The sequence below is a fragment of the Patella vulgata genome, chromosome 3 (assembly GCF_932274485.2).
Source record: "Patella vulgata chromosome 3, xgPatVulg1.2, whole genome shotgun sequence".
Classification (NCBI taxonomy): Eukaryota; Metazoa; Mollusca; class Gastropoda; family Patellidae; genus Patella; species Patella vulgata.
Genome location: NC_065881.2, coordinates 37,900,120 through 37,926,409, shown reverse-complemented (window position 1 = coordinate 37,926,409; position 26,290 = coordinate 37,900,120). Strand labels below are relative to the sequence as shown.

Sequence of the window (26,290 nt, the reverse complement as noted above, 5' to 3'; positions counted from 1 at the left end):
CAACAAGGTATGAATTTCTATGCCCACCCCTTTCAGCTTCAAGGCCCACAGTAGGCTAGGCCTAGAGAGTCTAACCGGGGCGGACTGCAAGTACGCTCTTATAGGCCTATTGCCACAATCAAATGACGGCTACATTAGAGGCCTAGGCCTAATTCTATATGGTTTATCAATTTAGGCAATCTATAGGTTACACGAGATATGCCTTCTACTGGCATTATTACTTGGTTTGTTGAACTAGCACAAGTAGTCTTAAATGTAATGCTTGAGTACTTTGTTTGTATTTCAACTGACATGTTGAATCACTTGATTTTCAGCACTTTCTGAAGCGGCCTGGACCAATAGAAAATAATCCTGAACCATATTCAGCTGATCATAATGGATATATAATATTAAACCAAAACAAACAAGAGCTGCAGCAATAAAAAGACAGACAAATTGTTGACAGGTAAATATGCCAGCTTGTTAACTACTCAAATAATTTTATTATCAAATCAAGGGTTCACAAGGGACATTAAATGATTAATACAGATCATACAAAGATAGAAAAGTGTTACCCCCATTTTTCTTGTTACTAGGCCTATTCTTTCCAAATAAATTTTTCCATTGAAAATTTGATGTTTTGTCTTGCTAGTCATATTAAGGTGAAATTTCAGGGTAAATATTCATCATTTAATTTCATGACACAAATTTGTTGGGTTTCTTTGAAAATCTCTCGATATAAAATAGCATGTTTTGATTTTTGATGCTGGTGTCATTTAAGTGGAATCATACTGCAATTTCAATGGATAAGCTTACATCTGGTAAATATTATTTTAAAAATATGTAAAATTCCCTTTAGGCCTATATAGACACGCCACATTACTTCTTTATTCTTTTACAGCTACATTTCTAAAGAAGGAGAAGAAAAATAAAATACCAAGAATTAACTAAAAATGTGAAATGAAATGATATGAAATGGGGTTTAAAGTCCAACTGTTTTGCTCCTAAACTGGGCAAATGAAGACGGGCATACGCCATACAGTGTGCTATGAGGGCAATTTTGCCCGGGCAGCGGCGCTACGGCCTACTCTTATATCGAATTCCAACTGCGAAGGGATCTTTTACCTGCATGCCAATGTGTACACGGGACCTCGGTTTTTCGTCCCATCCGAACGACTAGACAGCTGTCTTTGTCAGGCCCTCCGTCCTGCATCACTGACAAGGGGAAACCACACCGGAAAATCTGGATGAACTTTCTTGGCCAATGCAGGGATCTAACACCCGACCTCCAGGCTAGCGAGCCAGCGTCTTACCCACAGGATTACTGGTATTTTGCTTAATATACTATTCAAAAAAAGTAGGGGATATTTGATTTTTAAGTGTTATTAAAGTCACCTAATGAAACTGACGAAGAAACAAATGACAAAATGAAATGAAGTTCACATTCATCGATTTATTCCAAATGATCGTTAGACTAAGTAAGGCACAGACTGACCATTATAAGGGTAAAATGATACCCGGGGTCAAACAGCAAAGTTACCACAGCATCACAACCAAGTCAGTAACGGGTAAATCCTCCTCTGTTTGCCAAACAAGCATTGATCCGACGTGGCATACTCCTAATGAGACGTCTAAGGTCATTTTGGTCCAGATTGTCCCATTCCTGTTGCAACGCAGCAGCAAGTTCTTGGACATTGGCAGGACGTTGTTGACGTTGACGTAACCTCTGTCCAAGCATGTCCCAGACATGCTCGATGGGGGAGAGGTCGGGACTCAGTGCTGGCCAAGGTAATGTGGTGATGTTCTGTTGTTGGAGGTAACCTGTAACGATCCTGGCCCTGTGACATCTTGCGTTGTCATCCTGGAAGATGAAACGGCGGCCATGACGTCATGCGAACGGCACAACATGGACTGCCAAGATGTTGTCCCGGTAGTACTGGCCTGTAACACGCCCTGCAACAACATGTAAAGCCGTTCTTCCAGCAACAGTGATGCCTCCCCACACCATAACGGAACCACCCCCAAATCGATCATGTCTGATGACGTTAACGTCTTGGAAGCGCTCGTTTCGACGACGCCACACCCTCCTACGTCTGTCCAAAAAATCAACAGTGAACCTTGACTCATTTGAAAACATCACATTGCTCCAGCGTCGATTATCCCAGTGTTGACGATCCCTACACCAACGACGTCTTGCCTGAATGTGATGATCTCTCAAACAAGGGATCACGCGAGGACGTCGGGCGCGAAGGTGACCCCTATGCAGTCGATTCCGAATCGTCCGGCCACTCACTCTCACACCAGTGTCTGTTTGAAGACGAGCGCTGATCTGATTTGCTGTGATGACACGATTTCTCAAGGCCAAGGTACGGATAAATCGATCCTGGGCTTGAGTTGTCGCCCTTGGTCGACCTGAGCGTGGTCTGTCCTGTACAGATTGTGTATCACGGTATCTGGACCATAGCCTGCTTATGACAGACTGAGAAACATTCATCGTCCGCGCCACAACCGCCTGTGTTGTGCCGATCTGTAGCATGCCAAGGGCACGTAACCTTTCATTTTGGGTAAGCCGACGCATATCAAAATTTGTTTTTTGGTCACTAAAACAATTAAACTGATGTTTCCACCCTGGAATTCAATGCCACAATGACTGTAACATTCAAAGTCAGAGTCGTGCAAATCTTGGGTTGGACCCCCATGATGATCCCAAGCATCACCTGCATTCCATGCGGTAGCTATTGGTGCGTTTGGGCGTCACATGTAACTGGAAATGTTTCTTCTTTTAGGTTCTATAGTGACTTTTTTCGTAGTCATTTGCATATTTTAGTATTATGCCCCCAAAATCAAATATCCCCTACTTTTTTTGAATAGTATATAAATAATCTACGATAACCACATATACACTAATTTTTCAAACTCTTACAAAGAAATTTAACACGTGATTTCACAATTTCACTCTCTGCAAAGTCTGTTGCCTTTTGATTCAGAACAAACATTGTAAAACTGTTTGCATAATTAAATCTAGTCATTTAGATGTAGCCTAAACACTATACATGTATTTTTAAATAAATAATATTACTTACTGGTATCTACAATCTTGAAGTGTATTCTTTCACAACATATCGAAATGACATTGTGTTGATAATATAGATGAGGATTACTGCAACAGTATCAATCTTGTCACTTCTTACTCTTAGTCTTGGCTTTTCTTCATTGTTGTGTTAGTGATATACATGGGGGAAAAAACTGAACCCTGTCATTTGCCAGTGTTGGGAGTGCAATCACAAGCATTAAATCATCATGATAAAAAGAAAATCTTGGCATGTTTTCTCTATTTTACTAGTTGAAAGGAACATACTATGATGTGGCCTGGCCTACTATAGACATACAACTGCACCAGTTATGAAACGTGAATATATTCGCTGCCTAAAGTTTTGGTATTTCACTATTATATAGTAATAGATTAGTACTATATTAACGACAGTAACGTAACTTTGTGTTTAGGATAGCCTACTAGGCCTTATAGGCCTTGCAATCTACAGAAGTACCTATAGCCAACTGTGGTTTTCTCTAAATTTATATCAAATCCAGACCAGACAATGCTTAACAACTATGATGATCATTATTAATTTAAAAGTTGCAGGACCACAGAATGTCATACGTTATAGTTATATACGTATGATGGTACTTGTAATTGTATGTACCCCCCACCCTCCCTCATTACGCTTCACTATCTTTTATTAATTCAACCATGCTTACATTTATAGACATAAGTGATAATAAACAAATAGATTTTGCTTACCCCTTCTGGCAGCAACAATGGTAGTCTGTTACTTCCTTTATTTCTCGTTCTATCTCTTGCCAGTTCGGACTTCATTGACACATTGATGCCTGATCTGTCAATTGCCTAAAACAGGTTCACCTGTACCTGGAGCACTGCTTCTTTACTTCAAACTAACAATACACTTCAAAATTAGCGGGAAGGCCCAAAAGATTGACACAAGATTGAACGTCGTTCAGCCATCGCCATGCTTATGTCTAAGGCACGTCATATATGTTGTCTAAGGTGACGTCATTACAAAAAGTGGGAGGAGCTACAGGTAAAGGTATTCAGAAACAATGCAAAACTGCGGAAATGCACTGCTGTTTTTATTAGAGGTAACCAGTGTATGTTAATAACAGGCCAATTGCCTACACATGAACATAAACAGTTCATATGGGCGACTTATCTGACGGCCCCATTTCACTCGCAAAGAGTTAACCGTCAAAAGTGAAAATGGACGTTTTTGATTTTTGTCTTAATAATGAGTAATTGCTCCGCAATCCTCAGACATTCAGCAATTCCTCGTGGCATGCTCCTAATCAACCGTCCAATCACGATTTGGGGCAATCTGATCCACTCCTCTTGCAATGCCACGGCCAAGTAAACGTAACAAATTAAACGTAACACACTAAAGCAAAGATACGCTAAACAGTAAATCTTATGCAAGAACTGATAGGAAAGCAAACATGGATAGATAAACCAGCACGCGGCAGTTTTCATCAACCCTTCCTTGAAGTGTCAAATTTGACAATGAACCCCTCCCACATGGTTCTTTTGGGTCGATAAGTTCTTCATCTGTGAACATACTCTCAAAGCATGTCAAATGTCCATGACTATTTATCATATCGCAACATGCATAGGTATTTGCATTTCAATATCCCCTACTTTTTTTTGAAGAGTATATATAATTTATATCTTCGTTATAACTGATAAAATGTAAATAGATAATCTTTATATTTTAATACATAATATAGTACTTATATTATAACTTGATTTTTGATCTATTAGTGATTAGTAGAATATATCCATCATTTAATAATTGAATATGACATGTTCTGTTCACCCATTGTAAATAATCATTTTGTATCTTTTAAGTGTTTTTGTGTATAGTGTATATATTGTCCCGAAATAAACTGTTGTGTTATCAATTCGTCTAGACTGTTTATGTGCAACCCCGACCTGGAGTAGATCATGCGATCCTCCTGCTAAACACATTTTATCACATATGACGTCACATGTGGATTTTGGGTTAGGGTTAGGGCTGCAGATTTCGCCAAGGTCTCGAGATGTAAACAGGGTTAGGACCTGGAGATTTCATGAACGTCTCCGGATGTAAACATGGCTAGCGCTAACCCTAACCCTGGACCAAGCCTAACCCTAACCGACAAATGACGTCATATGTACAGGCTGTCTCCAATCTAGTGTTCCCCAATAAATTCTTGTTTTGACCTAAGTAATAATTACACGAAACGAATATCTGTGTTGACGATTTAGTTTTTGAGAGAGAAATGGGGTTTAATGTCAACTTGATACATACTAAGTCATTTTTGGACTAACATTCGGTTCAATTTTATTACAACTATAGCCTATGCTTGGGTGTAGATGGCAGGATGATCTACCACCACATACTACTACTAGGCCCTAAGCCTAACACATATGGGGGGTTGGATGGCCGAATGGTTAGCACGTGCGTGCTGTATCATAACATCTGTCATTGAGTCAACTGGCGTGGTTTCGAATCCCCGGTTGTACGTGGCAAGGAGTAGGGTGGCATGTCCAACCTCGTGGGTTTTCTCTGGGTGCTCCCAATGCTGAAGACCCCTACGTGCAAGGCAATTATTGAAATAACATTGAACCATGTGTTAGTCCCGAAATACCCTAGTTTGTGTCGAATGGACGTTAAACCCCATTTTTCTCTCTCCCTAACACATTTATTTAACCAAGCTTTTAACTGACTCTGTGTATATACAGCTTTTCACATATAAGCATAATTTTGGTTTTATGCTTATATTGTCACTTTGTAAAGTGCCCCTGAACACGTGATGTGAAAGGGCGCAGTATAAATATGCTGTAATAATAATAATAAACACTACGTCATTATTGTGAGAAACTAACACCATGATTTATTTGGAATGCTATTATATTTTGCTATAATTCAATTAATGCTGCCAATAATAATATTCCAATTTTAAAAAACGTCAAGATATTAGCATATTTTTATACAACCACTATGTTTTAAGTGTCACATGGCATAAAAATAATTGGCTTTACCAGACAAAATATCATATGATAAAGATGAAAATTATATGTGATCATGTCTTAATAACAAATTTTAATACTTTTGACCTATTTTGAATAAATGTAATAATGATAGGTATAATGAACTCAAGGGGTCATTTTGAGACTAACATGTATGAATTTATGAAATGAAATGCAGTTTTATATTGACTACTTTTCTGTACTGACTGGTCTCTGAAGAAGGGCATTCGCCATACAGTGTGCTATGAGGGAATTTAGTGTGGACAACGGCGATCTATGGCCTACTGTCAGGATTCTTTTATGTGCATGCCAACGTGTTCATGGGACCTTTGCAGGGGCGGATTGGGGCCATGTCGGAGTCCGTGAAAATTTTGAAAAATGAACCCCAAATATGCGATTTGGTGGCATATCTGATTATAATCTCTGTCAAATAATATATCTCATAACTCGATTAATTTAGGCCAAAACCCCGACCTGCAAGTAATTTATAACCATCAACCTGTTAAATTATCATATCGTTATATTATTAATTAACTTATTATCATTGTATCGTCAAGAGAATTTAACTGGTTAAAAAATGGGACTATTTGAGAAAATTTTGACCATTTAATTAACCAGTTAGGAATATTGAATAAGTAGGAATATTTTCATTGAAAAATGTCACATTTTTGATGCCGGGAGTGCTAGTTGATTCCTCCTGTGATGGAAGGCCACGAGACACATTGGTACAGAGTGACGAAAGTGAAATTCTGTAATTTCATCTCTGAAAATAACGAGTTAATAAAAATGTCAAGGAATGTTTAACACCAGCCTTAGGAAATCGTCTCGCACTGATATTCAGCCAGCAGACCAGCTATCATCAAATTTTGCTGAATCCTTAAAATTGAATTTTTTTTTTAGTTACGAACCATTGGCAGACGTTTCTGGCGTACCCCCCCCAAAGAGGATGCAGGTGACTTAATAATTATTAAATTTGCGGGCGACAGTGTCCGGTGAATCCGATGAAATTTTCGGATTGCAGGATTCCGAATTCCGGCCCACACCCAGCACATCTGGCCCAGAAAGTCTATTATACCAGCCCATTGCAGAATCCAGTGATGGCGTGGCGGCCCGTTAAAGCCACCGGCCTCATACAACATGATCATCATCACTCCATGGGCGGTCCAATACCCCCTCCCCATTATAATTAGCAGAAAAAGGTTTTTTAATCGAATTGGACATAATTATTTTTTTCATTTTTGGACCGACCGGCCCTTCGGGCGTTCGGGCAATCCGCACCTGGACCTTTGTTTTTTGTCTCATCCGAGGAACTGAACACTGTTCTTTGATGGGCTACCTGTCCTGCCCAGCTGCCAAGAGGAAACCCAGAGGAACTTTCTTGGCCAACACTTACAGCAAATCCAAGACCTTCTGGTAAGCTAGCCGCGGCGGTACCTTACTGACTTAGCCAGCGGGGGACAATTAATCTGCAGGATATATTCATTAAGAGGATACAATACAGAAATCATGGCTAAGATTCAAATAACTGGGATGGCTAAACAACTTAATCCCTATTTGGCAAAGGTTACACTTACTGCAGGGCTGGCAAGAATGGTTAAGCTTAGCCATTCAAGTGGGACCTACCAACATTCCAAACCTCAATGTCAATCAAATTTAATTAAATATTTTACCAATATATTTGTCTAATAATGGTCCATACTTTACTCTACAAATATAAATATCAAAATAATATTTTAATAATTTTTTTTTTATTAAGAGAGCAAATTATCCAGTATCCATAGTTACCATACCAAATAGCATCAAATATTGTATCATGATTTCAATTTCTGTCTAATTATATCAGCGGTTAGTTCTGTTTATTTTTTTCAGAATTAGTCATTAGTCGTACTTGGTTATTTACTGTCTCCTTCCACAATAATGATGGCTTTGATACAGTTTGGATATAACCAGTCATCCATTAAAATTAAATCAATAAATGGCAGACAAAGCTAACGTTTACCGTTTACGCTGATCTCATTACCAGAAACTGGTGATGAAAGGCCTTCCAAGCGAGGCTACCATAGCCATTGAGCATGTTACTTGATAATCGAGAATATGTTGGTGGAGTTATTGTCTGTCAATCAAACGATCCTCAATTCTCATAGACGGTGCAGACACAATTGATGCCTATTTCTAGTCTAAACTTCCAACCATGACAATTCCGTTTAGAACATTTGACTGAAATTTTCAACATTTTCAGTTTTTATCATCTAATTTTGAATTATTATAGCAAGAATGGCCAACTCGAAATAACCAATCGAAATACCAAAACTAAAATAACATTCAGTGTTAATTACATCTTCCATTTCTATCTCAAATTTATATTCATTTTACATACAGATAAGCTTGCATGTTTCAAAAAATAAATAATATTTCTCTGTATTCTCGATTGTTTTACAAACCAATTTACATATATTACATATAAAAGATATACAGTGATCAAAGAGATTAGTTAACGCATACATTTTCTTGTTTGACATTGATATAACTTTATTTTCCTTTTATGTACATAGAAAGAAAAAAGAAAAGCTATTTACATTTATACTCAAATTTCACAAAATAACTAATTTAGCAATAAAAACATTTGAACTGATCTTAACTTAAAAGGATAATTTGACAAAAAGACAACCAAAAATTGGTCATTATTGAAATTAAAAGACAAAGGCAGTTATTACATGCATATAATTAAAAAGATGATACCAGAAAATGGAGGTTTAATAATCTCTTGTCTTGGATAAAAAATCAGACGGACAAATAAAAATGAAAGATATTAGTCTAAATGATCTAGACACTAGAGGTGGGAACTCAAGTCCCGCGACTCGGGACTTAAGTCTGATTTAAATCGCTTCAAAGACCCCGACTTGTGACTTGACATATTTATTGGGACTCAACACGGCAGTCGTGACGAGTCACGGCAAGGGGCATAACTCTAACTGAATCATTTGATGAACTGGCGATTTGAATTGGACTCGGGCTTTGCGAAGACTTGGGTCTCAACTCGGTACTTAAGTCGGCGACTTGGAACTCGATTTGGACTCGAGGTCCCGTGACTTGTTCCCACCTCTGCTAGACACTGTGTGAGCAGTACTTAACAATTTAGAATTAAACTTTACTAAGCACAGAAACTCAATGTTGATAGTATTGGACACAGTAATGCTTTAGAATATTTAGGCAACACAATTAAAATAAGTTGGCTCCGCGTGCGGCCTATTTATTAGTCTTGATGAAAAATAAAAAATATGTAACGCCCGCCCGAACATCGATAAGCAAGTCATAAAAAGAATATGCTGCATGTACCTACATGCGTCATACGTGTATATCCATTCAAATGTATTAAACTGATCCAGATGTAAATGCTCATTTACAGGTCTTTTTTTATTGATATCGAAAGAACCTCCATTTTTGTATCTCATGATTTTAATGGTATCACGTCATTTGGGACTCACGTCATTTGGGACTAAACATAAACGACATTTGGGACTCAGTTGATGACGTTTGGGATTTGATTGGCGTCAATTGGGACTCAACACAAACGACATTTGGGACTCAATATAAACGACAGTTGGGACTATTTATTTATGAGATATATAATAACAGCTGTCTTAGTTGTCTTTCGTTTTATTTAGTTGATCGGCGATTTTTGAGACCGCGATTAACACTGCTAGTTCTCCTTTGTTTTGTTTTATCTGCGAGTATAAAACTTCTCCTTATTTGTTTTGTTTTATCTGCGAGTATAAAACTTGACAATAATATATTGTTGAAAATTTGTGTATATTTAGTAATACTTCGTTGTTTTTCTTTTATCAAATAGTAAACGAGCTTGATTGACCGACCACTGCTAATGTTTTTTCGTGAAACGGTATAACTGCAATCAACACACGGCCGCCATTCTCGCGATTGACAACTCACGTTTTTCCTCATCCACCAAAGAACCGTTAGGTTTCTTTGAACATACTGCAATAACATCGGGATTATCAGTTAATCAGCTTTAATTATCCCGCTTTGATCGTTGCCATTTCTTATATTTTCCACAAAAAAACTTTGCCTTGCACGCACTAATTTATCGATTGGTATTGCCATCTACGACAAGCATGTCAACGTGCAGCTCACGGATTATCGTCAACAGTTTCAAGGGGCTTGTAAAAAAGATTGCATGTCGTGTAAATATTTATTTTGTTTTTTTGTGTAGGTCATTTTCAAATAAATTCATCAGCATATTATTCGTTTTAAATAAATATATAACTTTTATGAGAAACGATGATTATCAAAGAATCGTAAGTGCAACTAATGTTTTATCGTTTGGTTGAGCCTTTTACTAACCACGTGTTTCATGTTAATAAATATTTTCTTTCGTGTTTTGAATTGGCCTATTTCTAATAAATTATCCCGAGTCCTAAACGTCGTATTCCCGAGTCCCAAACGACGTATACCAAAGTCCCAAACGTTGTATACCCGAGTCCCAAATGTCGTGGTCATATTTTTTTGAGTCCCAAATGACGTGAGTCCCAAATGACATGTAATCATTTTAATTACCTCCCCTGGTGAACTAGAATTCGATTCCTGTTCAACACCGAAAGCCATTGACAACAATGCAATGTATTTCAATCATTCGATATTAATCGGCTCATTATTGCCGGCTTCAGTCGGTCCATGTTTGAAAAATCCTACTGATAAAACAATGAATCGTAGAACAGGTTAATTTTACTTGTGGCTACGAATACGACACGATGATAGTCACCATACCTCAGTCAGAATTTGAGTCATATATTAGCACATTTAACAGTAGTTTGGATAGTCCGGAAAATAATAATTGGATTACACATTTGATGGTTTTACTGACCAGTTGTTAGTTAAATTTAAATAGTCATTCGATATAAACCCCAGATAGAACACCGAACATCATGAGAAACACACCGAATATCCTGAGAAACAATCATTTCCTGAATCCCGATGACACGTGACATGCAATGGTTGGAATTAGGTCAATAATTATAAACCAGCGATACTAGATTTAGTTCTAAGTGTCGTTTACCGTGATGATTATTTTTGATACACATGCTGACAGAGGCTTACTCTTTGAAATATTGTCATTATTATGGACGGCTATTAATAGTCGTACGGAATTTTATTTTAACCCAATTTCAATTATGTTTGTCACCATTACCATTAGTAAGCTACATTACGTGAATTAAATATGGAAAATTATTTTCCTTTCAGTCAGTGTTCAGTGTTTGAGTAGACTTGATTTTTGGGTTTATGTTCTAAGTATGTACAATATATAACTGAAAGCAAAACCGTAGACAAGTAATGACTTTCTCATTAAAAAAAAATAAAAAAATACAAGGCCGCCTTCCCGCCCCAACAATTTTCAACAATAGCCAAATTTTATTTTGCACCATCCTCTAGCCAGCAATGGGGTAAAAAAAAAGAAAAGAAACCGCCCTCCCCCCCTACAGTTTCAGCTCTCAGTTGCCCGCGAAACAAGACATTTATTTTGTGTAGCCTTCGTTGGATATTGTTTTAAAGTACCGTAATTGTCTTTTTCCTGGACTCCTTTACATTTTATAGAGCACCAATATTTTTAGTAGACTATAATCAAAATATTTGCTACTTTTTTAATATGTCCTATTATTGGATTTTAATTTCTGATTTACAGAATACATATGTAGATCTTTAATTCCACTCCTCATCCAGTTCCTCCTCATCGCCCTCTCCATTATTATGTCTGTTTTCAACTGGTGGTTCTACCGGTCGTATATTGTTTAGTAAATCTCTCATAGCAGTCATTAGAGCTCCTACACCTTGCTGTAAATTATTTCTACCCTCACCACCAACAGCTCCATCATCTACTGGTGCCACTGGTTCCTGCAAGTGTAAAAGAATTAAATTTCAGTTCTAAGTGTGATGAAATTTCTGTAAATATTAACATTTGTAAATCAACTCTACATTAATTATTTTTGAGGCATTTTCCTTGTTAATATTTAATGCTGAATAATTTTAACAAGGCAGCCAAATCATTGAACATTATGCAAGAGGTAAATCTGCCTATTGCAGGTCTTTCTTTAGGCCTGAAATGTTATTTAAACTATTAATTACACATTTATTAACAAAACAAGACAATAATCAACTCTGGACGGCATTTGAAAATGGGAAAGCGAGGCTAAATCGCGAATATACCAGTGTGCTAGTTACCACTATGCACACATCTTGTCAAAACAGAGAGAGAGAAATGTGGTTTAACGTCCACTCGACACAAACTAGGTCATTTCGGGACTAACATGGTTTATTTTTATTTCAATAATTCGCTTGCGCGTAGGGGTCTTTAGCAGTGGGAGGAAACCGGAGAAAACCCACGAGGTTGGACAGACGACCCTACTCCTTGTCATGTACAACCGGGGATTCGAAACCACGCCAGTTGACTCAATGACAGGCTTTATGATACAGTGCACATGCTAACCATTCGGCCATCCAACCCCCCTCGTGTCAAAACAATAAACAGTGATAATTTGGCTCAGAATAAAGTAATTTGGCTGAAATTTTCAATATTTTCTTTTTTTATCATCTATTTTTGAATTATTATAGCAAGAATGACCAACTCTTTATTAAACTCTTAACTAATGTATCTTTAAGCAGTGCTGGATTAACCTTGTGGGGGGGCCCGGGACATACCAACTTTGCGGGGGCCCCATTGTTGTTTGTTCAAATTGTTCGTACTGACAGCGGAACATACTAGCATGAACTCCGCATCCGTATGTACTGAGCATATGTCAAATCAAGACAGAAAATCCCAAACAAAAGACAAGGAGAAACCAGCGGCTGCCAGGCAGGATACGCCCACATTTTCGAGAGATGGATAGAGAACAAGCTAACAAGAAAGTGATTTTTCCTACAATCAAGGGCCATAATTCAGGAAATTACAATTCAATATGCGCATATATCGAAAGGAACTGAACGAACGGCAGCCATTTTGTCTGTCAATTTTGGGCTGATTTTCACGAAATTCGAACTCAGTCGTCCTCAGGGTGTAACGGTGATATAATAATACGTTTTTTTAAATCGGATAAAAATTAGGATCCACAAGCTAAAAACGCAATTTTTCGTACAATCAGGGGCCATAATTCAGGAAGTTACGGTCCGATATGTGCGAATATCGAAAGGAACCAGGGTGTAACCGTGATATAATAATACGTTTTTTAAATCGGATAAAAATTATGACCTCTATAGGATCCACAAGCTAAAAACGCAATTTTTCGTACAATCAGGGGCCATAATTCAGGATAAAAATTGTGACCTCTATAGGGTCCACAACCTTGATATAACATATTCTTATGCTATTCCAGAACGAACGGCGGCCATTTTGTCTGTCAATTTTGGGCCGATTTTCACGAAATTCAAACTCAGTCATCCTTAGGGTGTAACGGTGATATAATAGAACGTTTTTTTAAATCGGATAAAAATTATGACTTCTATAGGGTCCACAAGCTAAAAACGTGATTTTTCGTACAATCAGGGGTCATAATTCAGGAAGTTACGGTCCGATATGCACGAATATCGAAAGGAACCGAGATCTTTGGGTTATAAACTTATATTTCAAGTTTCAACAAAATTGGATAAAAATTGTGACCCCTATACGGTCCACAACCTTGATATACCATATTCTTACGCTATTTGGGAACGAATGGCGGCCATTTTGTCTGTCAATTTTGGGCCGATTTTCACGAAATTCGAACTCAGTCATCCTTAGGGTGTAACGGTGATATAATAGAACGGTTTTTTAAATCGGATAAAAATTATGACTTCTATAGGGTCCACAAGCTAAAAACGTGATTTTTCGTTCAATCAGGGGCCATAATTCTGGAAGTTACGTTCCGATATGCACGAATATCGAAAGGAACCGAGATCTTTGGGTTATAAACTTACATTTCAAGTTTCAACAAAATCGGATAAAAATTGTGACCCCTATAGGGTCCACAACCTTGATATACCATATTCTTACGCTATTTGGGAACGAACGGCAGCCGTTTTGTCTGTCAATTTTGGGTCGATTTTCAAGAAATTCGAACTCAGTCATCCTTAGGGTGTAACGGTGATATAATAGAACGTTTTTTTAAATCGGATAAAAATTATGACTTCTATAGGGTCCACAAGCTAAAAACGTGATTTTTCGTACAATCAGGGGCCATAATTCAGGAAGTTACTGTCCGATATGCGCAAATATCGAAAGGAACTGAGATCTTTGGGTTATAAACTTACATTTCAAGTTTCAACAAAATCGGATAAAAATTGTGCCCTCTACAGGGTCCACAAGCTAAAAACATGATTTTTCGTACAAACAGGGGCCATAATCCATGAAGTTTCGATCCGATACATGCCAATATCGAAAGCAGCCGAGATCTTTTGGGGATAAACCTATATTTCAAGTTTCGTCGAAATCGGATAAGAATTGTGACCTGTAGAGAGTCCACAAACAATTGTGGACGGACAGGAGCGACGGCATAATACGTCCACATGAAAATGTGGGCGTATAAAAAGACGTAAAATTTAGGCAGGAAACATGTTCAGATCTGTCTGAACTACTATACTATGATTACGTTAATTTCCCGGGACTGGTTGGGCCCCAGCAATCACATCGCGGGATGGGGTCCCCGGAACTGGCTAGGACCTATTGATTGGTAGAACCTCTAAGTTATGTAATTTAGTTAATTTTAGGGCCTAACCGATCTCTGGGCCCCCGAAAATCTGTTAGTACCTACCAGTCCCGGGGCTCCCAATATCCCTTACTGCCCAGGGCCCCAATCCGCACCCCCTCAGCCCAGGTACTGGTCGACTCCGTCCAGGATAAAATATTAGTATGACCCAGAATTGTGGGGGGGCCCGGGACAAAATTTTCCGACTTTGCCCCCCCTAGATCCAGTACTGTCTTTAACAAGGTAAATAGTTTGACAAAATCTTTTTTTTTAATAACCCTTTTTTAAAAATACTTTTGAGTATATCTCACTACCCCTTGAAGTATGTTAGATATTAACTTACTGAAGAAGGAAAAATATAACTAAACAAATTTAATGGTCACAGCTTTATCTATAGCTTAACTCATTTTTATAGCCTGGTACATAACATGGAGACAGAGGTTACTTATAAGCTATTATTACTGTAATCAGACTAGTGTATACTGTTTACATCAGTCTGTGTCAAGAGCAGATAATATGTTATTTGGGACATGATGGAGAAGTTACCAACCACTATTATAAACTAAGATTGTTGATTTTTATTGTGGTACATACTTACATTTGCATTAAAATTTGGCAAAAGAGATCTTAGAAATAATGAAAGAGGATTACTGGCTTCTTGTGCTTGAGTTGGCCTGAAAGAAAATTTTGAATATTGTTTGATCAAGAGACATTAGTTTAATATTTGTTGTCTCAATTGTTATTCATAGAATTCAGTTAACATATTTATTCATTCATGCTTTCAAACTATAATTTTATAAAAGAAATCAACAAAACAGTAGGGACAATTTTATTAATGAAATTCAACACCTTCCCTCTGATTAGGGTATTACATTAGAATCTAAAGAATAATATATCTGAGAAAGACATAATTCTTATACTTTCAAGAAAGGTTAATTACTTTTGATTGTACAGTAAACGTTGCATAAGTCGGATTCGTATAAGTCGGATCTTTGCTCAACTCGGATAAAATCGTTTGGACCCTTTGATCCTGCACGTTTTTCTTATTAAATTTCTGTGCGTAAGTCAGATTTCCTAAGTCAGATCTTTGCTCAACTCGGATCAAAATGTTCTGTCCATTTAATCTAATTTCGGCTTTTTTCCTTCGCCTAAGTTGGATCGGCAGTATGTTCAGAATTTGACTAAGTCAGTTTCGTCTCGATGGTCTAAAACATGGTTAGCTATTCCATGCACAGAGCCCCAAAATACTTTCTTCTATCATTTTGACTCAAATCAGCCTATTTGACACGACGCAATAATAGGATTTTCCCGGAAAATTTGAAACTTGCTGTCTGCTGTACGAGACACTTTCTGGGCAAATTTAGGACATTTTTCAAAGATGGCGACAAAACGGAAGTTATCTACTCGCACATAACTCGGATCTTCGCTTAACTAGGATAAAATTTGTCAGTCCACTTCCGACATATGCGAAGTTGACTGTATTTTGATAAACTAATAAACCTACCTTCCTGGTCTCTGGTAAGTTTCAAATGAATCTACTGGCGGAAGTGGATCATAACTTAATACAGGTGTATTGGCCAGTTCCTTTTAAAATAATTTAATGTCATTGGCAATTTCAAACAAAGTTTGTTTTTTTTAAAACTTTAAACTTAATATCCAAAGTATAAAAAAGTAGTTTTCTCTGAGAATACCAAGATTCAAATGATTAAATTAGAACGATAAATGGTTTTAAAACAATATTTCATTTGTAGTTTTGAAAATATATAATATTTCACTGATACAAGAGGTAGATAGTAATATCTGAAACATGAGAAGTCCCTTTAATATTTCCTCATAATGTCATTTTAATAAATTAGAGGTTTGTCAGTTATATCAATGGATGTCTGATTTTCTGAACTGTAGGTAATTAAAGATGTGAATTGTAGTTAACTTACTGGAGGTAAATTGGCTGTGACATCTTTTATTTCAGATAATATAATATGCCTTAATATATTTCTGGGTGTACCTTGATATCGCCTTAATCGTCTAAAAAAAACACACCCAAACAAACCCTGATAATATTTCACAAATATATGAAGATTTTGCCATTAGGTTATAACTATCTATTTCAGAGTACGAATGGAATGCCTTTCAGCACATGTACAAAAGATTTGACAATCTTGTGTTAGGTCATTTTTAAATGTAATGAATACGAATCGTGTTTTTTTCCGGTCAAATTCCATGATTCAGCACCATTTGAATACAGCTTATAAACCTTGTACTTCAAAATGACAAATACTAATATTCTAACAATTTTGAATGAAGACAAAGAGTCTAGATTTGGATATTGAGCTATCATACACCACTAAATTCACATATTTATGTTAAATTTACTAACACCTCAAGTAAGAAGGAAAACAAATATTTCTAGCACGAATCTAATCAGAAATTGGTGAATTTTCATCATAATGCTCAGTAGAATGGCTAGAATATAGCTAAAGCACAAGTGACAAATCGGTTGGATTTGTGGTCTAAGGGGAGATAATATTGTGCTAAAGACAAATGGAAAGAGTTACCTCCCTTCAAGGCTCTTTTTCTAATATTTAAAAATGAAAGCACAGCACTCTGAACGTGGTTCACAGGCATGCAATACTAAAAATGGTCAAGACTGATAATAATATGAAATAATAGAGCATTATATTCCTAAATGGAATGGGACCAAACTACTTACTGTTGTTTATACTGTTCTATACAAGGTTGTTTACTGTCAACTTTTTCTAATACATGTTTAACATTTCTCTCTAACCATGAAATCACTTCAGGTTCTTTCCAGCAAGAAAATGTGCGCTGTACATATAGTGTAATAAGCTGTTTTAATGATTCCGTTTGACTGAAAAACATAATTATGCAGCATATTATGAATTATATTTAGTTAAATGTAACAGCTCTGTAACATCAGGCTACAATTAAAGCTTCTGATACAATATTGTAGAAATGAAATGAAATGAAATAGGGTTTAACATCCTACTGTTCTGCTCAAAACCTGGGCTAATGAAGACGGGTATACGCCATACAGTGTGCTATGAGGGAAATTTTGCCCGGGCAGCAGCGCTACAGCCTACTCTTATCTCGAATTCCAACTGCCAAGGGATCTTTTACGTGCACGCCAATGCGTACACGGGACCTCGGTTTTTCATCCCATCCGAACGACTAGACAGCTGTCCTTGTCAGGCCCTCCATCCTGCATCACTGACAAGGGGAAACCACGCCGGAAAATCTGAATGAACTTTCTCGGCCAATGCAGGGATCGAACACCCGACCTCCAGGCTAGCGAGCCAGCGTCTTACCCACTTAGCCACGTGATCCCCCCAATATTGTAGACAAGGTCAGAACGATCCTAAACCAAAAGGCCAAAATTAGCTTTAATCTTAACCTTCCGAAAAACAGTCCAAATTTATGTTAATATATATTTTTAGTTTCATAATAGGTGGTTTTGACGAAATGTTCGAGACTTTTTGGTTTAAACCTGTTTTGTCTACAACCCATATAAATAAGACAGCGTCACATAAGTGTTAGTTAAAATCTGTTGATGGACCTCTTTATCATAAGATAGAATTCAAACTTGCAAATTACCTACTGTAGATATTTAGATATTGTCTTCCTATCAATTGTTACATTATCAGTTTGAGTATATTTTAGCATAGATTAAAGCATGAAAAACTTAATATTTATTAATATGTTGCTACAATATGATATGCAAGAATATCCTGCCAAATTAATTAGTTTGATCTGAGGACAAATGTTCTCAACAGTGTATTTAAAACTCAACGATTTCCAATTAATTTCTGCAAAAAATATGAAAGTCTATTTGTGTGTGATAATTTCAGTGGATAATATGAGATAAATATTACCCTAACCGAAAGTTGATATGTGAAATAACCCAAGGCCGGTGGGTACATGTATTAGGGTAATATTTGTCTCACAAACCGACATCAATGTAAAATCTATCACCTATATATCGATATCAGATAATACCCTCTGATGACATCACAACAAGTTAATACGTTTGATAAAATGCATGGGAGATCAAAGGAAATAACATCCCAAGGTGTGTAAGAACAGATAGCAACACACAGATGACATCATAGGTGGTGGGGGGGGGTGACATTCAGTGATGAAATGTAGGATTGTTTACGACTAGAGAGAGGAGAGAATGGGGTTTAACGTCTACTTGACACAAACTAGGTTTAGTTTTATTCAATAAGTCGCTTGCGCGTAGGGCTCTTTAGCAATGGGAGGTAACCGGAGGACCTGGAGAAAACCCACGAGGTTGGACAGGTGACTCTACTCCTTGTCACGTAAACCAGCGAATCGAAACCACGCCAGTTGACTAATCACAGACCTTCTGATATTATATAACGCGCATGTACTAACCATTCGGCTATCTAACCCCCCCATAGGAAAATACTGTAATATAAACCAATCAAAGCGGGGAAAATTATATATTATACATGATGTTTGTATACTGGTATGTAACGCTGCCTGCCAATGTATTTTTATTAATCCAGAAGTAATCTGCCTCTTGAAAACCTCTTTATCTTTAGACATATATTTACCTAGTTTGGGCAGAATGTTGAAAGAAAGTATGACCAGTTACTGATAAATCTGGTGTTATACCACATTTCTCTAACATTGGCATTAAAACCCCTGGATACATCATCAGACTCTTCTGTAACTATATATGAAAAAAGAACATAATAAGGATTGTTAATACTTTTTTAACAAAACACAACACAAGGTTATATATGGATATAATTACTTCTCTATGATTTAATAACGACGTTTTGTAACACATACAGGTCACGTTTTCAAGTTCATGATAAATATCCATCTAGTCAGCCTATTTATACATATTTTAGCTTACACAAACTTAATTAATAATAAAAAGAAACCAATGAACACCGAATGGCGACTACAATCAAGAAAGGAGATAGATCAGCAATAGCTCAGCATATTATGGACAACCCTAATCATACTATAAAATGGCGAGACAAACAGATTCTAGCAAGAAACATCAAGTCCAGCAAACAGTTACATATCCGTGAAGCTATAGAAATCTGTAGACACAACCCGACTTTTAATAGAGCCACTGGTCTATTTATAACCAATGCTTGGGATGACTTGATAGTTTAAATTCTGTGTGTTATGTGTTGTTAGAACTTTGCGCGTCATTAACGGTTACATGCTAATTATATATTAACAATTTAGTAGTTACTTTTTAATGCTTAATATGTATAGTTATATATACTCTTCAAAAAAAGTAGGGGATATTCAGAAACAATACAAAACTGTGGAAATGCACTGCTGTTTTTATTAGAGGTAACCAGTGTATGTTAATAACAGGCCAATTGCCTACACATGAACATAAACAGATCAAATGGGCAGCTTATCTGAGGGCCCCATTTCACTCGCAAAGAGATACACCGTCAAAAGTGAAAATGGTTGTTTTTGATTTTGTCTTAATAATGAGTAATTGCTCCACCAATCCTCAGACATTCAGCATTTCGTCGTGGCATGCTCCTAATCAACCGTCCAATCACGATTTGGGGCAATCTGACCCACTCCTCTTGCAGTGCCACGGCCAATTCTTGCAGTGTTGTCCATTGACGTTGACGAACACGTCTCCCGATCAAATTAAACCTAACACACTAAAGCAAAGATACGCTAAACAGTAAATCTTATGCAAGAACCGATATGAAAGCAAACACGGATAGATAAAAACCAGCACACGGCAGTTTTCATCAACCCTTCCTTGAAGTGTCAAATTTGACAATGAACCCCTCCCACGTGTATAGCACTATTGCGTGTCGCATGTACAGCTCAGTGGTTCTGTTGGGGCGATAAGTTCTTCATCTGTGAACATAATCTCAAAGCATGACAGATGTCCATGACTATTTATCATATTGCAACCTATAGGTTTTTGCATTTCAATATCCCCTACTTTTTTTAAAGAGTATATAATATGGTAGTTTACTTCATGTCAGGTTGTTACTTGTTTATATTTTCGTTCTCCTGGTGTAATTAATATCTATTAATTATATACATAAACACATACAGGTTTCAATCAAGTATCAATTTAGAGCAGTGTGGCCTGATATCTGATTAAATGCTTATAGTTCTTATTTTATTTTGTATAACCCTATTAAGTTGGCATGCTGGCATACTGGTTCGAAGGTGTTTTTTCTATTATTTGTAACATATTATATTTTCGTTATTACTGCCAAGTTCTAAGTTAACAGTTATTAAGTTGTGGTTATTAATGTTGGTCTGAGTAAGATGTGATATGGTGAAACCCTATTAAGATTGGTTGTTGTCCTTTGGTACCGATTATCTGTTATTATCCTACTAAAGGGTTAGTCATTATTATTGTTTGTATTATTTATTGTTATTGTAGGTGCTTCTAATTATTTTAATGGTTTCTTCTGATTATTAATTAAGTTTGTGTAAGCCAAAATATGTATAAATAGGTCGACTAGATGGATATTTATCATGAACTTGAAAACGTGACCTGTATGTGTTACAAAACGTCGTTATTAAATCATAGAGAAGTAGTTATATCCATATATACCTTGTGTTGTGTTTTGTTATGAATAGTTAACCATGCTTCTAGATGTCATTTAAAGAATTAATACTTTTCTAAATTAGTGTTGGAAACTATAATGCCTTTATGTTACACAGTGTCAAATTTTCTTTTCATTAAATAAATTTAGGCATCCAACAGAAACTTTGGTTTTTACACACATAAAAGATGTTCTATCCTTTCATAGTTTCAGTGTAAAAAATTAAAAAATGCTTACCAATTCATCAGCCTTTTCAAGATCCTCGTCAGTGTTTGCTAAATGAAATTTGGCTAGTGATATTGAAAATCCAAAATTTGGTAACTGCGAGAGATTTCTATGGGCTTCCCATTCCTGATATAGTCTAATAAGAAAATCATACTGTTCACATCTCAATGCATAGAAGTCTATACACAGTAAAACACAGAGTGGATCATCATCTGCATCTAAACTACACAAAAATATAGAAAATTTATAAGTTATTGTTATACATTATACTCATATAGATTAATACGTAATTTTTATAAGTTACCCTCAATATTAATCACTGTTTCCGATTGTTAAATTTTTTTTTTTATTCGGTTGTACAGTTATAAATATACTCTCTTGAGCTTAATTATATCATCTAGTGCAGCAAAGAATATTGTTATCTGAATGAATGCTATTACTTGATAAAACTCACCTTAATAATAATTTACTTAGTTCCAAAGCAGTTCTATAACAACCTTTCTGACCAACATTTAATAAATGTTTATATAAGCAAAGAAAAAATCCCCTGAAAAAAAAGTTGTTGTAAGTTTTACATTCCTTTTCTGTTCAAATGACTGTAATGGAAAGAACCTTGTACAGGTCTCTATCAGGTTTGCTCATGCACCATGCTACCATTACAATATAATTTATTTATTCCAAACAATAACAATCACAAACACACATTGGGCTGTCAGGCATATTACCGGAATTAAAAGTTTCCGGTCCATTTCAACAAATCATGAGGTCGATTTATGAAACGGAAGGGAGTTTCTCCTTTTGGGAAAGTAAAAGTAGCATTGGCATATGACCATTTTTCATGAGAAATTTCCTCCCGTGCGGGAGAAGGGCCGCGAATTCGTGAGTCTCACGGAAAAAACAGGTTAGCTAACACACGAAACAACAAATGTTAATTTTCCAGGAGTTTCAAAGAGTAATCTTGTTTTTCCAGGATTTTCCAGTACTGGAAATCACATTTTCATTTTTCCAGGATTTTCAAGGAGTTTCAAGGAGTGTGCGAACCTTGTATAAGAAAACACATAAAATCTAAAGATAATTTAGCTTAGCACTCAAGACATCTTCACCAGTCTCTAAACAAATATTTCAATCTGATATGATTTGGCTATACAGATGCCTCACAGGAAGGTGGGGTGGGGGATGGGTCATATAAAATTGTGCGCAGCTGGTTGAAATTGATGAAATGCATTAAAAGATTAATGAAGTGACAGACTGCTTCTTCAAGTGGCATTTAGTAGCTGACAAACACATTACTATTAATTTATTCCAAACCATATTTCGATCAAAGCATATAACAGCTCTATATATATACTATTCAAAAAAAGTAGGGGATATTTGATTTTTAAGTGTTATTAAAGTCACCTAATGAAACTGACGAAGAAACAAATGACAAAATGAAATGAAGTTCACATTCATCGATTTATTCCAAATGATCGTTAGACTAAGTAAGGCACAGACTGACCATTATAAGGGTAAAATGATACCCGGGGTCAAACAGCAAAGTTACCACAGCATCACAACCAAGTCAGTAACGGGTAAATCCTCCTCTGTTTGCCAAACAAGCATTGATCCGACGTGGCATACTCCTAATGAGACGTCTAAGGTCATTTTGGTCCAGATTGTCCCATTCCTGTTGCAACGCAGCAGCAAGTTCTTGGACATTGGCAGGACGTTGTTGACGTTGACGTAACCTCTGTCCAAGCATGTCCCAGACATGCTCGATGGGGGAGAGGTCGGGACTCAGTGCTGGCCAAGGTAATGTGGTGATGTTCTGTTGTTGGAGGTAACCTGTAACGATCCTGGCCCTGTGACATCTTGCGTTGTCATCCTGGAAGATGAAACGGCGGCCATGACGTCGTGCGAACGGCACAACATGGACTGCCAAGATGTTGTCCCGGTAGTACTGGCCTGTAACACGCCCTGCAACAACATGTAAAGCCGTTCTTCCAGCAACAGTGATGCCTCCCCACACCATAACAGAACCACCCCCAAATCGATCATGTCTGATGACGTTAACGTCTTGGAAGCGCTCGTTTCGACGACGCCACACCCTCCTACGTCTGTCCAAAAAATCAACAGTGAACCTTGACTCATCTGAAAACATCACATTGCTCCAGCGTCGATTATCCCAGTGTTGACGATCCCTACACCAACGACGTCTTGCCTGAATGTGATGATCTCTCAAACAAGGGATCATGCGAGGACGTCGGGCGCGAAGGTGACCCCTATGCAGTCGATTCCGAATCGTCTGGCCACTCACTCTCACACCAGTGTCTGTTTGAAGACGAGCGCTGATCTGATTTGCTGTGATGACACGATTTCTCAAGGCCAAGGTACGGATAAATCGATCCTGGGCTTGAGTTGTCGCCCTTGGTCGACCTGAGCGTGGTCTGTCCTGTACAGATTGTGTATCATGGTATCTGGACCATAGCCTGCTTATGACAGACTGAGAAACATTCATCGTCCGCGCCACAACCGCCTGTGTTGTGCCGATCTGTAGCATGACAAGGGCACGTAACCTTTCATTTTGGGTAAGCCGACGCATATCAAAATTTGTTTTCTGGTCACTAAAACAATTAAACTGATGTTTCCACCCTGGAATTCAATGCCACAATGACTGTAACATTCAAAGTCAGAGTCGTGCAAATCTTGGGTTGGACCCCCCATGATGATCCCAAGCATCACCTGCATTCCATGCGGTAGCTATTGGTGCGTTTGGGTGTCACATGTAACTGGAAATGTTTCTTCTGTTAGGTTCTATAGTGACTTTTTTCGTAGTCATTTGCATATTTTAGTATTATGCCCCCAAAATCAAATATCCCCTACTTTTTTTGAATAGTATAATATATAGATGGTTATGTTCGGTATTATTAGTGAAATATGTAAGATATAATAGATATAAAAATACATGTACCTGTTTTCTGGTTTACGATAATCTAAACGACAGTTACCACTGGTTAAACTAAACAATGGATGGAAGGCACATTCAAATGCATACAAGGCTTTTTCTAAAATGAATCAAATTTACAATACTTCAGTGAAATGCATTAAAACATTTAAATTATTTATCATCATGAAGTTGAGAGAAATAAAAAGGCCAGTATTTTTAGTAAGTACGGGTGTATATGGCTAGAACAACAGCTTGTCAGGTGAAGTTTAATGTAATGATGCATCCTTCTATAAACAAATCCTTGCAGAAGAATATGCTAAATTGCATGAAAAAGAGTTATTGTTACTTTACTTGTCTAAGAGTAAGACACATAAAGATGGCAGTGTGAGATCAATATGACCATAACTAGTCATCCTCAATAAGACTTTGACCAAAATATTTTTGAATAAAAACAATTGATTGTGTATGAATATGGCCTTTAACCATATTTAACCGTTATTCTGGCATGTTGACGCTTTAAAGGACAATATAGGTGCCAGTCATTATCACGTATGTGATAGAACTGGTTAAACACGTTCCAAATATTATTTTATCACAGAGATCATTACTACGATAGAGGCGTAATCAATGCTGCAACAATCGGAAATGACGAACGCAAAAGGAAAACACGAGTTATCCCTCTATATAACTGATTGAAGTGACGAGTGATAACAGATAGATGGGCGAATTTCTGCTAACTAATAATTCCTTTGAAGACCAAATGTTGTTATACGAGACTGTAAGAGTATATCTGACAATTCAAAAAAGTAATTGCATGTCATTAGATAAGAGAACACGAGAAAAATAGAAACAGTCTGTACATTCACGGGTGTTTATTCATTCTATCCTTATAAAAACATGGTAATGCACGGACTTTTTCTATTTTTCTTTCATGTTCTCTTATCTAGTGACAGTCAATTTTTTTTATGAATTGTCAGATATCCTTTCACAGTCTCACACAACAACTTTTGGTCTTCGAAGGAATTATTAGTGGGCAGAAATTCGCCCGTGTACCTGTTAGCACCCGTCACTTCAATTAGTTATATAGAGGGATAACTCGTGTTTTCCTTTTGCGTTCGTCACTTCCGATTGTTGAAACATTGATTCCACATCTATCGTAGCAATGATCTCTGTGATAAAATAATATTTGGAACGTGTTTAACCAGTTCTATCACATATATGATAATGACTGGCACCAATGTTGTCCTTTAAGTTTACCTATCAATTCTGCAGCAGCAGCCATATCTTCACTCATACGGAATATTTCACTCAGTTGTATAAGTCCACCAATATGATATGGATGCAAATGAAGAAGATTCTGAAATAAACAATATATTTTTCAAAGAATATTTAGAAATCAGAATTTTTTTAATGTTTTCCGTTTTAATTACACAGAAAGCTGGTATGTGAATTAAATATGGAAAGATTTAGCAGACCTGTTCTTTTTTTTCTTTTTTTGTGGTAATAATACATATTAGCACATTCAGAATGTGGTTTGGTACATTAAAAATTATCAAGAACTATTTTTTGTAGAATATTAAAGGAAATGAGAGTTTTTAAATTAAAAACACTTATATGGATATACTACTTCTGAATCTATTAACATGCTACGTTTCGATACACATACAGATAATTATTTGCTTGATAACGATATCTATATGTGTATCGAAACGTAGCATGTTAATAAATTCAGAAGTAGTATATCCATATAAGT

The 26,290-nt window shown here is 36.8% G+C and overlaps 2 protein-coding genes across 4 annotated transcripts in view; one reads left to right on the top strand and one right to left on the bottom strand.

Moving 5' to 3' along the window:
- The window catches only part of LOC126814453 (uncharacterized), a 50,653-nt gene that overhangs the window by 2,849 nt on the left and 21,514 nt on the right, over window positions 1-26,290 (top strand). For 2 of the 3 annotated variants that reach the window (XM_050539593.2, XM_050539592.2), the window contains one exon: window positions 315-445. The gene's annotated coding sequence lies outside the window, so the exon portion shown is untranslated. Of the gene's footprint in view, window positions 1-314; window positions 446-880; window positions 4,951-26,290 lie in introns of those variants that run through there. The other variant, XR_008787490.1, reaches the window with a different exon arrangement.
- The window catches only part of LOC126814443 (transcription factor 25), a 28,809-nt gene continuing 10,309 nt past the window's right edge, over window positions 7,791-26,290 (bottom strand). The window contains exons 7-16 of the mRNA XM_050539570.1: window positions 25,795-25,894; window positions 24,562-24,655; window positions 22,066-22,158; window positions 21,624-21,834; window positions 19,383-19,501; window positions 17,498-17,656; window positions 16,722-16,812; window positions 16,292-16,371; window positions 15,386-15,461; window positions 7,791-11,965 (exon numbers count right to left, since the gene is read on the bottom strand). Coding sequence (XP_050395527.1) covers window positions 11,774-11,965; window positions 15,386-15,461; window positions 16,292-16,371; window positions 16,722-16,812; window positions 17,498-17,656; window positions 19,383-19,501; window positions 21,624-21,834; window positions 22,066-22,158; window positions 24,562-24,655; window positions 25,795-25,894 — 1,215 coding nt within the window. The 3' untranslated portion in view covers window positions 7,791-11,773. The remainder of the gene's footprint in view (window positions 11,966-15,385; window positions 15,462-16,291; window positions 16,372-16,721; window positions 16,813-17,497; window positions 17,657-19,382; window positions 19,502-21,623; window positions 21,835-22,065; window positions 22,159-24,561; window positions 24,656-25,794; window positions 25,895-26,290) is intronic.